This window comes from Nicotiana sylvestris, chromosome 3, assembly GCF_000393655.2.
Source record: "Nicotiana sylvestris chromosome 3, ASM39365v2, whole genome shotgun sequence".
NCBI lineage: Eukaryota > Viridiplantae > Streptophyta > Magnoliopsida > Solanales > Solanaceae > Nicotiana > Nicotiana sylvestris.
The window spans coordinates 89,354,192-89,368,529 of record NC_091059.1 but is presented as its reverse complement, the minus strand read 5'-3'; the positions used below and the strand labels follow the sequence as shown (position 1 = coordinate 89,368,529).

Genomic DNA, 14,338 nt, shown 5'->3' with positions numbered 1-14,338 from the left:
ATAGGGTAAAAGAAGGGCTACAAATTTTGTGCTTTACTATTGCATTAGTTTGTTTACGATAGCATAGGGTAAATGCCTGGGCAGATTATAAATTACTCTATTTCGAGGATTTCGGCCATTTTTGCATTTTTGGAGCTATGAAACTCGGATTGAGACGATTTTTGAAGGGATTTTTATAGAATTGATTGGGGCATGTGTTCTTCACTCAAATTTGGTAAAATATCATGCTTATGTCTTGATTCTTATCATTTAATTTGGGAATTTGGGATGAAAATTGGGAAAAATGGAGGAAGGTTTGTGAGCATGTGATTTTTGCCCTATATGAATTACTCCTATAAAATCCAAGGAAATAGATTTTTTCCAATTATTTGCCATTTTATAAGATTTTTGTAGGATTTTATTAATTATTTGCATTTTTGTGCACGTTTAATTTTCATTAAAAATCATGAAAAATGTCAAAAATACCATACATTGCATTTAGGTTTTGTTTTTACATTTTAGGATTATTTTATTAATTATTTGTTTTATCAAAAAATAAAAATCACAAAAAAGTTGCCCATTTTTACTTTTTTACCTTTTAATCTTTAGATTGTTGATTTTTCTCTTTTAATTAAGTAATTTTATAATTCTTATAATTAGATAATTGGTTAGTTTTACAATTTAGATTAATATAGAATTTTAATTTAGGTTTTTAATTAAAGAAAAAAGGAAAACAAAAATAAGAGAAAAGGAAATAATTGGCTAATTGAAGAAAATGTTTAATTTGTTTTGAATTTGGGCCAAACACCAAGCCATATCTGTCCTTAACCCAAAGCCCAAAACCCAGGAAACCTGGTCCAGCCCCAGCTCCAAGAAATGGCCCCATTTTGACCCCAAAAGATCCCAGCCATTGATGATCACAGATCAAACGGCTGGGAACTGATCTCATTTTTCGTATTTAAGTGACGAAACCCGGTTCCCCACCCCCAAACCCTGAAACCCATCTCACTTTCTTTTCTCAAAGTTCAGAGACCACCAACCCTTGCCGCCCTAAAATACTCCACCATCTCCGCCGTGGTCCGCCGATTGGAAATTGCCACACGGCGGCGGGCCACCTCCAAACGCCACCAAATCAATACCCTAGAACCCCCGTCATCTCCCCTTTCCAAATCTCTGACCCAGTTCCTTCAAATCATCACCATACATCTCGAATCTTAAATCTAAGATTGATGCCTAAAAACCTTAGTTTACCCAAATCGCCCCAAAATTATACCCTATAATCCTTGCACCCCTGTGAAATCTAAACCACCATTAATCCCCTTCGAATCATTCTCAATTTCCTTGAATCTTGAATCTGAAGTCCCAGGAACCCTAACCTTCTCTTACATTCAATTTTCGGCAATTTTTGGGGCCTTTGAACCCAAAGACTTTCATGAATTCATTGCTCTTGATAAGAGTAGTCGATTGATGGTTGTCTAAAGTTTATTTTACCCCGGAAAATTTGGGTCAGAATTCGAAGTTAGGCCAGTTTTATTGTTGAAAGAAAATGAGCAATAGGTATTTTCTTTTACTTTTTCTTTAGTTTTCTTTTGCCTTTTGTTGATTCCCCTTCATGTTAATTGCTTTTGATTTGGCCGCATAATTTAGGTCTTCTTTTTTGTCTATTAGCTTCATTAATTGCATGTTTCAAGATTTTGTCAATTAGAAATTCAATGTTGCCTAGGTTCAGATTGTTTAGGTTGGAATGATTAGGTTTAGTTTCTTACAATTCGCCTATTTTGTTTCTCCTTTATTTTTATTTTTATTTTATTTCTTGATGTTTGTTTGGTTTTGTTTGTTTTTGTTATTCTTGCAAGTTTTGTTAAGGTAATTAAGATGGTGTTAAAAGGTTAATTAATAGCTTATTTTGCCGATTCCTTCTTGCTTTAGCTTTAGCTGGATTCAAATTTATTTCATTGTTTTGAATTTAGCTAGTGTTGATTCCTGATTTTTCTTGGCTTAAGCATGCTGGATTTCGATAGTGTTTTGAATCTGAGTTTACATGTATTGATTACCTACATTTTTTGTTTACTTAGGATTAATTGATTTTAAATTTAGGTTTGAACCGCTGAGCAGCAATTTAAACCTTAGTTTAATTTCAGAAAATGAATTGCAATATCACTAGGCAACCTAATTACTTAGCTGAAGGTCCTAAAAATGGTTGGAATTGCTTTGAAATCAGAAAATAGGAGAAAGCTGAAATAGTCAGTAATTAAAAGGTTAAAACTGGACTTTTACATAGGCTAATATCAGAATGTTCTAGATTTTGCATAGTTGTCCCCATCCTTAGCATAAAAATGCTGGTATTGGATAAAGAAAAGGACAAACAGATATAAAAGATGTTGTACTATTCTGATTTTCAGAATTTTTTAGGTTAGAATATTTCTTTTTGATGCCTTTTTTCACTCTATAAAAGGAAAACATTCTCTCACTCACACACAGACATTCATCACCATTCTTTGCACAAAAGTTTTCTAAAAAGACATCAGATTTCAAAAACTCTAGAAAACATTCAAAACTTCTTATTTTCTTATTTTTATACAAGCTGAGAAATATGGTTGAAGTAGAGGATTTATCTTGGATTTTTAGCTGGGATTTCTGGTTTCAAAGTTGGCTGGATTTGGTTTAAATTTTTGGTTTATTTGGGGCTGCTGTTGTGTTGGTTTCTGTCCTTGCAAGCTTCAACCATCTTCATTCTTTTCTTTCTCCTGTTACTTGTTGTTTTGTTGTTGCTGCTTAGGTATTTAACCTTAACTCCATCTCTATGTACTGCCATGAATGGTTTGTCAAATGATATAAAATCAAACATATAAATGGTGTTTATGGAAGTGAATGCCTTTTCAAGCCCTTTTTGTCATGGATCATTTTTATGTTCAGTTGATTAATTTTCAGTAACAAAATCATGTTTAGTCTTTATATTCTATTCTTGTTTAAACATGTAATCAGAAAGCTCTATGTCATAAGTGTGTATGTATAGTTAAGGGTAAAGGTAGATAAGCCCAGGCATTAGAAAATTGGCAAAAACTCGGTTAAATTCCAACTGGGGCAAGAGCCCTGGAGTTCTTTTTTTGTTGGGCCAAACTTTGAGCCCAAATACAGCTTTTCAAAGCTGAACGTTTCTTGATTTAATTAAGTGATGAACGCCCAAGCCTAAACTCCTTTTCAAAAGAAATAATTTAAAAGCCTAGCCCTCTCACATTTTAAGTTAAAAATTCTTAGTTTGAACTTTATATTAGGACCTAAATACAAAAATTCGTAGTCTTGCTTAAGTGAAATGCAACCCTTTGTTAAAATAAGATTAAGGTGTGCCATATACAAACAAAATCCATAAGCCATGGCCCTCGCATTACTGCTAACCTAGTATTAAACGATTTTAAACACTCGTAGTTTACTTTAGGCTTGACTTAGATTATTATTGTAATTATGTATACGTTCGCGTAATATAATTGCAAATTTAATTCTAAAAAAATAACTCGAGGAATGCGTTCGCGCAACTTCAACCAAACTCTTCTTAATAAAATAAACAAAGCGTTATTAATTGTGGACACATTCGCATGGCATGATTTTTGGCGCGCCAAAGGAAATGAGTATACGTACGTGTAACTTAATTCTTTAATTACGAATAAATCAAGTGATTAAAAGCGGTTAAAAGATAAATGTACATAGGTCCTAAAAATGAGTAATTAGACAACTTAAGCCAAGTAACTGTCACTATGCGACCGTGCTAGAACCACGGGACCCGGAAATGCCTAACACCTTCTCCCAGGTTAATAGAATTCCTTATCTAGAATTTCTAGTTCGCAGGATTTAAATAAAGTCGAAAACTTCCTCGATTTGGGATATAAAATAAACCAGTGACTTGGGACACCAAATAAACTATTCCAATTGGCGACTCTGATAAATTAAATAATCCTATTTTGAATAATGCCATTTTAATTGAAAAAACTCCCACATACCCCTCGGGTGTAAAAAAAGGAGGTGTGTCAGCTATGACGACTGTGCTGGGGATACTAACCCAGAACTTCCGGGTCAGGTTTCAAGAATTTGAGATTTTTAATGTGATTTTAATTTGGCTTTATTGTTGATATTACTGTATTTTGTGGACTTATTGTGCTAAGTGCCATTAATTTACCCTTTTGATATTACTTGAACTATATTTAAATGTCTTCTTACGCCTCCCTTCTGAGTCTTTTAAAAAACGGTGCACATGTTCGCGTGACCCACTTTTTTGTTAGAAGTTATACCAAATAGAACGGGGCTGGGCAAGCAACAAGGTCGGGCAGACTTTTGTGCTCCCGGTACGTTGCCCCCTCCTCGACTCAAGTTTGTCCGCTCGGGTAAGCCAGGTTTTGAACACAACCCCAGGTTTTAAACCTAGAATAACGCAACCTCATGTCGGATCCCTAGTAGGAACGCTTATTTGCACCACGTGCATTTGACATTAGGGACTCAACACAGGGGTTGGGTCCGTCTAGGACAGGTGTACCCAAAATAAAGACCATCCTGATGCATCCTACATGCTATATGAATGTTTATGTGTTTCAGCTTGCATGTTGACTGGTTAGGGAAAGAAAATCAAGAGAAAAATAAAGAGTAAGGTAAAATAGAGAATTTACCCTGTTCTAAAAATCACGGTATTTGAAAATGCCTCAAAACTCTGCCAATTTTTTTTTTGAAAAGAAAAAGAGGAAAGGAAAATGTATTTCAAAAAAAGTGAGTCAAATGTCATGTTTTTTCCAATTATTGAACGATCTACGCAGGTCTGATTCTCACCGGATGTGGGATACGTAGGCAACCCATATAAGGTTCGGCCTCATTTTTTACAAAATAATCAAATAAAGTGTAGTTTAGGGATTTGGTCAAAAGAATAAGCCGACCCATCTTCGGTTATATTTTAAGTCGTTCTTGCGGGGATAGCCTTAGATTATCTTTTAATTGTCGAAGGGCTATTTTCATGAAGAATGGGCAAATCTATCAGTAAGGTGTCTTTTTCCATAAAATACTATCCCCCGGCCTCAAAATTTCTTTGGAATTGTGAAAGTGCCACATTTACAAAAATGACCATTTTTGCTAAAATAGCATAGGGGGGTCATTGTCCGTTGATTTTTCTTTTAGGAATCGAAAACTAGTTCTGCAAAAGAGTCCACAATAATCAACCCTAACCTTAACCCTCTACAGGTACAAATGAATACTGTCCAGAATCCGTTACAATTGGTCATAGAACATGCTCAGCTGTAGCTTTGCATGTGGTGGAATGATTTAGATAAAGATGGGCAGGATTGGGTATAAAGGGAGTTGGATTCCCTTATAGACATCATAAACATCGAACCCCGAGAGAATCTAATCAAAACTTTGGTAACCTTTTGGGATCCTATCCACAACGTGTTTTGTTTCTCAGATTTCGAGCTCACCCCTATGGAGGAAATGGCCGGATACATTGACTTAGGCCAGGACTTGAGGAAACAACAACTTATTTTCCCGAGGGCTCCCTCTGTGCACAAGTTCTTTGATCTTCTGAATATAAGTAAGCAAATGAAGAAGGCCCATGTAAACAAAAGGATGTTGTTCTTTCTACTTTTTGTACTTCAGGTTCGGGCACTCAGCTGGGTTTGAAACGCATGAAAAGGGATTAAACAACAAACAAGATAAGAGCACCTGGTAGATTCATCGTCAGTTCTCTTTCATCATGGCATTTTTGGGAATCATGGTCTTTCCGAATGTAGAAAGGACGATAGATGCTCATATGGCTAGAATTGCACAAATCCTCACTACCAAGAAAGATCACACACTTGTTCCGTTAGTGCTGGCAGATATTTATCGAGCATTAACCTTGATTAAATTTGGGGCTCAATTCTTTGAGGGTTGCAACATTCTTCTTCAAATGTGGTTGATCGAACATCTCCACTATCACCCCAATTTCATGAATTATAGTTCGGACGAGAACAACTTCATCAAGAATTATGAGGAAAGGGTGGAACACAACAAGTCTCTAGAAGGATTTGAGGCCTGGGTCTCCCATTTAAGAACTCTGAAATCAAGTCAAATTGAATGGACTATAGGATGGCTGCCGGTAACGGAAGTCATATACATGACAACTTTAAAAGGCTACTTGATGATGATGTGCCTGAGGAGTATCCAATCATATGTACCGCAAAGAGTTCAAAGGCAACTGGGAAGGTATTAAGTGGTACCTGAAGATGTAGATTTGAGTACCCAAGTCATTGAGCTACACCCAGGAGCAACACTACCTGAGGCTTTAGTCCAACGGGATTGGAATGGTTACCGATATCTGAAAAGTGACACCCAGGTACCAGATCTTGCGAGAGGGGAAGTGGATCCAAATTATGCTGCGTGGTTTGAGAAAAGGTTTTGTGAGAATGATGAGCCATAGCCCGAGCCCGAGCCAGAAAGGCCCGCCAAAAGACTTCATGTTCAAGTGTTTGATGATAAAATCCGGGAAAGGCTGGCCTGGGGAGAGAAGGAGAAAACATATCAAGCCACCATTCATGCTTTGCAAGAAGATTTGAGGAACGTCGTATTCAATAATGATCTACAAGCACAAGAAGCTGAAGGTGAAAGAAGAAGGTTGGCCCACGAAAATGAAGCTCTCCAGACCCAAGTTTGAAAGATGGGAATAGCAGCTGAGAACCCGGGCAGAAGCAGAAAAGATGAAAAACTCATCTACAGCCTTACGTAGAAAGTACGTGACTATGAGGATGATTTGCAAAAGACTGAGGCTGAGCTAGCAAAAGCCCGAACAAGGTTGGCTAGAAATGCAGAAGAACGGGCAACCTTCGTTCGACAACTGAAGGAAAGATATGACAGAGAGGTCATCGGTTGGAAAAAAAAGCTTAATAGCCTTGAGGGTGAAATGACTAAGCAAGCCAAGAGCTTCAAAGCCGAGAGAGACCATTGCTACGCTTTGATGGCATAGCTAGAGGAAGACCTACAGCATTTGCAAGAGCAGAATCATATGACAACCCAGGTTTTGGAGGCCAGATCTCAACATATTAGGCGGTTGTTGCAAGAAAAGGCATCATCAGGGAAAGGGTCAGAAGAATCGCTGACTACATTGTGATGAAGTGCAACGAGTGTGAGGACATGACCAGGTCAATGTTCTTCGCCACAGTAATAATCTTTGTTCGCTAGATAATGGATGACCTTTATCGCCTCTAGGAAGACATGGCACGTAGGCCCGTGGCAGACCAGCTGGTGTCCCTAGGGCAGGATTGGAGGCACTTATGTACTCCTGATTGTTTTCCTTTCTCTTTTCAAGTTTGTATTTTCATTCCTAGAGTCTGTTTTGAGTCTGTTTTAGTTTTCGAGTCTTAAGTATATATGATCGAGTCATAGTAATAGAAATTTTTGTTTTAATGAAAATTTGAAAAAAAACCCAAAATTTATTTATTTCGCATTTATCCTTTGAACTACGTGATGATCTGATTCACATGGCATCGTGATACGTATGCAATCCCCATTGGATCCGGTCATGGTTTTAAATAACTTAAATAAAAGAGAAAATGATGAAAAGAGAAAACCAAAAAGAAAAAAGAAAAGAGAGAAAACAAGAGAAAGAGAACAAAAACAAGAGAGAAAATAGCGAAAGAGTGCAAAAGAGAGCAAGGAAAAGATGGGGACATAAACAAAGGCTGGGATGAGACATGCAATCGTTGCAAAACATGTAGAAACACATTTAACTATATGGGTGCATCACACCCCCAATGTGCGATTCCCTATGTGTTAATTGCTTCAAACTAACCGGTTTGTTGCGTTTACTGTTGAGTTTAGGTTTTGTCTTAAGGTGGTTGGTTTTTTGGTAACCTGGCTTCGCACCCTTACTTTACAAGATCCAAGGGAAGTGTCGAAATGTCTTCAGAAAGTCATCTACCAACAATTACCATTCTAGAGGATAGCCCAATATCGGTTATCCCAACCTCAGAGTCAGCGGCTGCTGAAGAGAATAGGGCACTACACCTCCGCATGTTGGAAATGTGGGACACTTGGTCCAACTGTAGAGAGCCACATAGTGCAATACCTAGTTTCCCTGAGCTACTTCCCAGAGCAAGTGGAACTTCCAACATCCCAATAAGTTACCTGAACACCCCACTTGTATACCCCACCATGTCAGCCCATTTCATCGGAATGCCTTCTGAGGTTCTCCCTCAAGCATTCATTTCGGGAGTTGCTTCTAACATATTCACTACACCACCAACTTCGGCTACAGCACAGCCAACCTTGCCCAGGACAAGTTTTGATCCATCTTCTTTTACTTTCCAAGTACCATCTTTTCCACCAGACACTGCCCGTTTCACCACCAATTCTTACCCTCAACAACCCTGGTATGAGTTTACCGGGGGCAAGAGAGAGCTACAAAGAATCCCGAGCAAGAGAAAATCACTCGAAAAATGAGAAGAATGAAACAAAGCCTTAAGAATATACAAGGTTTGAGTGTCTAAAAGAGCATATCCTACGCTGATTATGTATGTTAATGCATGTTCATTTTCCCAGCGGTTTGAAGACTCCCAAGTTCAAAAAGTATGACGGACACGGGGACCCCATAGCCCACCTCAAGAGGTATTTCAATCAACTAAGAGGGGAAGGCGGAAAAAAAGAGCTCCTAATGACTTATTTCGGAGAGAGTCTAGTTGCCATTGCATCCGAGTAGTACATGGATCAAGATATATCTCGCTAGCACATATGGGATGATTTGGCTCGAGATTTCGTCAAGAAATTCCAGTATAACATAGATATAGCTCCAAACAGAAATTTCCTGTCTAATTTCAAAAAGAAATCTTCGGAATGTTTCCAAGAATATGCTATTAAGTGGCATGAACAAGCGGCCAGGGTGAAGCCTCCGATGGATGAGACCAAGATGGTCAGTATTTTTCTATAAGCCTAAGAGGCTGACTATTTCCAGAATATGATGTCTGCAATGGGAAAGTCGTTTGCTGAGGCTATCAATATTGGGGAGATGGTCGAGAATGGTTTGAAGACAGGCCACATATTGAGCCAGTCTGCTATAAGAGAGATGTCCCAAGCAATCCAGAACGGGTCAGGGGGTGTAGCAAACAGAAAGAAGAAAGAAGAAGTGGCGATGGTGGCTTCAAGTCTAAGAAACCCCCGTCACTCCGAGATTACTTCCCGCCAAACACCCCCGCAACATTATTATCCTCACCAGTATGTTGCTTATGCCATGACTAATCAGCCTTATACGGTGATGAATGCCTAGCCATACGCTTGTCCACAACAATAATTGAACCAAAACTGAGATCCACTTCCTAGAAATAACCTTCCTTACCAAGCTCCATATAATCCCCGTCCCCCACAAAATAATTTTCCATACAATGCTCGCGCTCGGGAGCCACCCAGAAGAATCAACTTCACGCCTATTGGTGAATCATACTCTAGAATTTTCCCTAAGCTGGTCCAAATGGGTTTGTTGCAACCCGTACCCCAAAATAGGCAGAACCTAGAGTCGACCTCCTTCCGACACGGTGCTCGATATGCTTATCATTCAAGAGCAGAAGGGCATGACACTGAGGACTATTGGACTCTCAAAAGGGCAATTGAAAACCTAATAGAGCAAAAGAGGGTAGTGCTGAAAGATGAAGAGATCGCCAATGTGACCAATAACCCATTGCTGGCTCACAACAATGGGCCAGTTATTGGGATGATTTGTGAAGATAAAGAATTTAACCCAACTCTAAAAGCCATCATTGCTATCGCCGATGTTGAAAAGAAGCCAACGGCGGTTTCAAAACAAGAAAAGGGGGAGAAGAAGAGCATCTCCACTCCTCGAAGTGTAGAAAAGACTGTGGAAGCCAAAACAGGGGCAGTACCTCCTAAAGATGCCATTCTTTATGTCCCCCGGTCCTCCAGGAAAGAACAATTGGTGTTGAGTCCTCCTAAAAGGTTCGAGCTGAACGAGGGACCTAAGATGTATGTACCCAAAGGGACTTATGTGGAGCAGGGACCAGTAATTCCACCCAGGCTGAACGAGCCCATGATCATTAGCCGCGCACCACAAAAGCCCATGAAAGAGCCCACTGCAGTTCCTTGGAACTACAACAAAGTGATTGTGGTACACAAGGGGGAAAAAATCATGGGGGAAGTAAATGAAACTAACCCATCCGGGAAATATCTCAATCTGGAAGAAGTGAACAATGACAAACAGAAGTGTTTTCTACTTAAAAAGCCAGCCAGTGCCGAATAAGCAGAAGAATTCTTCCGAATAATGAAAACTGTGGACTACGAGGTAATTGACCAACTCCGAAAGTCTCCCTCTCAGGTCTCGCTCTTGTCTCTGTTGATAAACTCGAATGAGCATCAAAAAGTGTTGATAAAGACCCTAAATGAAGCATATGTTCCGATTGAAACCACTGTTGAGCAACTAGAAAGGATGGCAGAGCAATTCTTCGAAGTCAACTGGATTTCATTTAGCAAAATTGACTTGCCCCCAGAAGGGGCTTCCCACAACAAAGCTCTTCAACTGACAGTTAAGTGTGAAGGATACTATGTGAAAAGAGTCATGCTGGATGGCGGATCTGGGGTCGACATGTGCCCTCTCTCAACTTTGCAAAGAATGGAATTTGGGACTGAGAGAATCAGGCCTAACAATGTTTGTGTGCATGCTTTTGATGGAATCAAGAGAGACACAATAGGGGAGATTGATTTGATCTTGACTATCGGTCATGTGGATTTCGAAGTGACATTTCAGGTCTTGGATATGGATACCTCCTATAATTTTCTCTTAGGAAGACCTTGAATCCATGCTGTAGGGGTCGTACCTTCTACTCTCCACCAAATGGTAAAATTTGAACACGAAAATCAGGAAATCATGGTCCATGGTGAGGACGAGCAATCAATTTACAAGTACCCGTCAGTCCTATGTCCCGAGGCTATGGAAGGTAGCGAGCACATAGTCTATCAAGCTTTTGAGGTTGTAGTCGCAGATCAATATGAGGAAAGAAGCCCTTGTCCTCAACCCCTTTTATCAAATGCATCAATCATGGTCGCTACTAAAATGATCAAGCATGGGTATAAGCCCGGGAAGGGGCTCGGGGTATCATTATAAGTTATTACGGAACCTATCACTTTGGCTGCCAGTGAAAAGTTTTTTGGTGTGGGATTTTAAGCCACTGAAGCTGATATGATATGGGCAAATGAACGAAAGAGCAATGGTTGGGTGTTGCCTCAGCCGGTCCCGCATCTCTCCAAAACATTCGTCAAGCCAAAGTACACCGAAGAAGAAGAAGATGAGGCCTTCACGGACAAGGAAATTGAGGACATATGTGGAGACATGAGGCAAATGTTATATGAAGCTCACATGGTCCAGCCGGGTGAAGGCTCGATCACTGCTAAGGTGCAATTTATGGGGCCTATTGCCAGTCAGGCGGGAATCCCGGTAGTCCAGTCTTGCCACCTTTTCTGCATTCTGAGTTATTCCAGGGTGTAACTCAAATGTTTTCTTTTAAGTTTATTGTATTTAAAAATTCCAATGTAAACCCTTCTATCTTCAAGTTCAATGAAATGAAATCAATATTTCATTATTTATGAATCTCTTTCTTTATTCTTTTTGATTTTGTTATTTTTCTTATTTCTTCTTTCAGTTCTAATAATGCAGACTTAAATAATATGACATGCTTGTGGACTCCATGCCTAGATCTTAGCACGCTGTCTAACTGTGAAATAATGAATCAAGAACTGGAATATGATGAAGATGAGGCTTTTAGGGAAATAAACCGAGAATTGGAACAATTTGAGAATAAACCTAAGCCAAACTTAAATGAAACCGAGCCGGTTAATTTGGGTAGTTCAAAAGAGGTCCAAGAAACCATGATAAGCATTCACACGGATGAAACAACTAGGGATGCATTGATCCAACTTTTGTTTGAATTCAAAGATGTGTTTTCTTGGTCCTATGATGATATGCCAGGACTAAGTGTTGATTTAGTGGTGCATAAATTGCCAACTTACCCTGATCATCCCCTTGTCCAGCAAAAATAGAGAAAGTTCAAAACTGACATCAGTGACAAGATCAAAGAAGAGGTCACCAAATAGTTAAAAGCAGGTGTAATCCGAGTGGTCCGATAAACCACGTGGTTGGCTAATGTAGTTCCAGTGCCAAAGAAAGATGGGAAAACCCGAGTGTGTGTTGACTATCGGGATCTGAACAAAGCAAGTCCCAAAGACAACTTCCCTTTGCCAAACATCCACATCCTTATTGACAATTGTGCCAAACATGAGATACAGTTTTTCGTGGATTGTTATGCTAGATATCATCAGGTTTCGATGGATGAAGAAATGTTCGGGATCTGAGAAAGTTCTTTGAGCGTCTGCGTAAGTATGACTTGAAGCTAAATCCAGCTAAATGTGCATTTGGATTTCCGTTTGGGAAACTCTTGGGATTTATAGTCAGTCAGAGGGGCATCGAGCTAGATCCAACAAAGATAAAGTCTATTCGGGATTTGCCTCCTCCAAGAACCAAGAAAGAGGTTATGAGTCTGTTGGGAAGGTTGAATTACATTAGCCGGTTCATTGCTTAGTTGACTTCCACATGTGAGCCCATATTTAAGCTATTGAAAAAATATGCAGCGATTAAATGGACAGATGAGTGTCAAGAAACCTTCGACAAAATCAAAGAATATCTATCGAATCCGCTAGTCTTGGTACCACCCGAACTTGGGAGGCCTTTGTTTTTGTATTTTACAGTGTTGGAGAATTACTTTGGGTGTGTTCTCGGGCAACATGACGTGACTGGGATGAAAGAATAGGCAATATACTATTGGAGCAAGAAGTTCACTAGTTACGAAGCCAAATACACTTTGTTGGAAAGGACTTGTTGTGCCCTAACTTGGGTCGATCAGAAGCTTAGGCATTACCTGTTGGCCTACACCACCTATCTCATCACCAGGTCGGATCCTTTGAAGTACATATTCCAAAAGCCGATGCCCACGGGGAGGTTAGAAAAATGGTAAATCCTTCTCACCGAGTTTGACATAGTCTATGTCACCTACACAGCAATGAAAGCTCAAGCTTTAGCGGATCACTTAGCGGAAAATCCTGTTGATGATGAATATCAGCCTTTGAATATTTACTTTCCGGACGAGGAAGTAAATTCAGTTAAGGTAATTTTAGAAGACACCAATGCTTGGAAAATGTTCTTCGATGGAGCTGTGAATGCAAAAGGTGTCGGGATTGGGGCGATCTTGATCTCACCCACTGGTCAGCACTATCCGGCCATAGCCCGACTTCTGTTTTTCTGCACCAACAACATTGCCGATTATAAAGCCTGCATTGTAGGTATGAACATGGAAATTGACCAAGATGTGGAAGAATTGTTAATTATGGGAGATTCAGACTTGATTATCCAACAAGCTTAGGGTGAATGGGAAACTCGGGATGTCAAGCTTATTCTGTACAAGCAACATCTGGAAGATCTAAGCAATCGATTCATGTCAGTCGAGTTCAGGTACATTTCTCGGTTTCACAATGAGTTAGCCGATACACTAGCTACTTTGGCCTCGATACTGCCATATCTAGGTAATGTCCATATTGACCCATTGAAAATCCAAATCTGAGAAAGACATGGGTACAACAATACAGTTAAAATAGAGCCTGATGTTCAGCCATGGTATCATGATATCAAAAGATTCTTGAAAACAAAGGAATATCCCGAGCAAGCTAGTGGAGACCAAAAGAGAACCATTAGAAGGCTCTTCAGTGGTTTCTTCTTGAGCGGAGAGGTCTTGTACAAAAGGACTCTAGATTTGAACCTTCGAAGATGTGCGGATGCCCAAGAGGCTGGAAGAATCATGAATGAAGTGCACGCAGGAGTGTGTGGCCCCCATATGAATGGATATGTCCTTGCAAAGAAAATCATTTGAGCAGGCTATTACTGGATGACCATGAAAAAAGATTTTTTCAGTTTTGTCCGAAAGTTTCAGCAGTGTCAGGTACACGATGACTTAATTCATGCACCACCTTCAGAACTGCATCCTATGTCAATACCGTGGCCATTCGTTGCGTGGGACATGGATGTCATTGGGCCAATCGATCCAAAAGCTTCAAATAGGCATAGATTCATATTGGTTGCCATTGACTACTTCACAAAATGGGTTGAAGCAGTCACTCTCAAAACCGTCACTAAGAAAGCAGTGGTAGACTTCATGCAGTCCAACATCATCTGTCGTTTTGGTATTCTTAAAACAATCATTACGGACAATGCTGAAAATTTGAATAGTCATTTGATGAGGGAAGTATGCGAACAATTTAAGATCATGCATCGGACTTCTACCCCTTATCGGCCCAAAGCTAATGG

General features: G+C 39.6%; 1 protein-coding gene across 1 annotated transcript; it reads left to right on the top strand.

Annotated features, from left to right (window-relative positions):
• Positions 1-13,040: 13,040 nt before the first annotated feature.
• On the top strand, positions 13,041-13,400 carry LOC138887654 (uncharacterized). The gene has a single exon (XM_070169426.1). The coding sequence runs from the start codon at positions 13,041-13,043 to the stop codon at positions 13,398-13,400; it is 360 nt and encodes a 119-aa protein (XP_070025527.1).
• Positions 13,401-14,338: the final 938 nt, after the last annotated feature.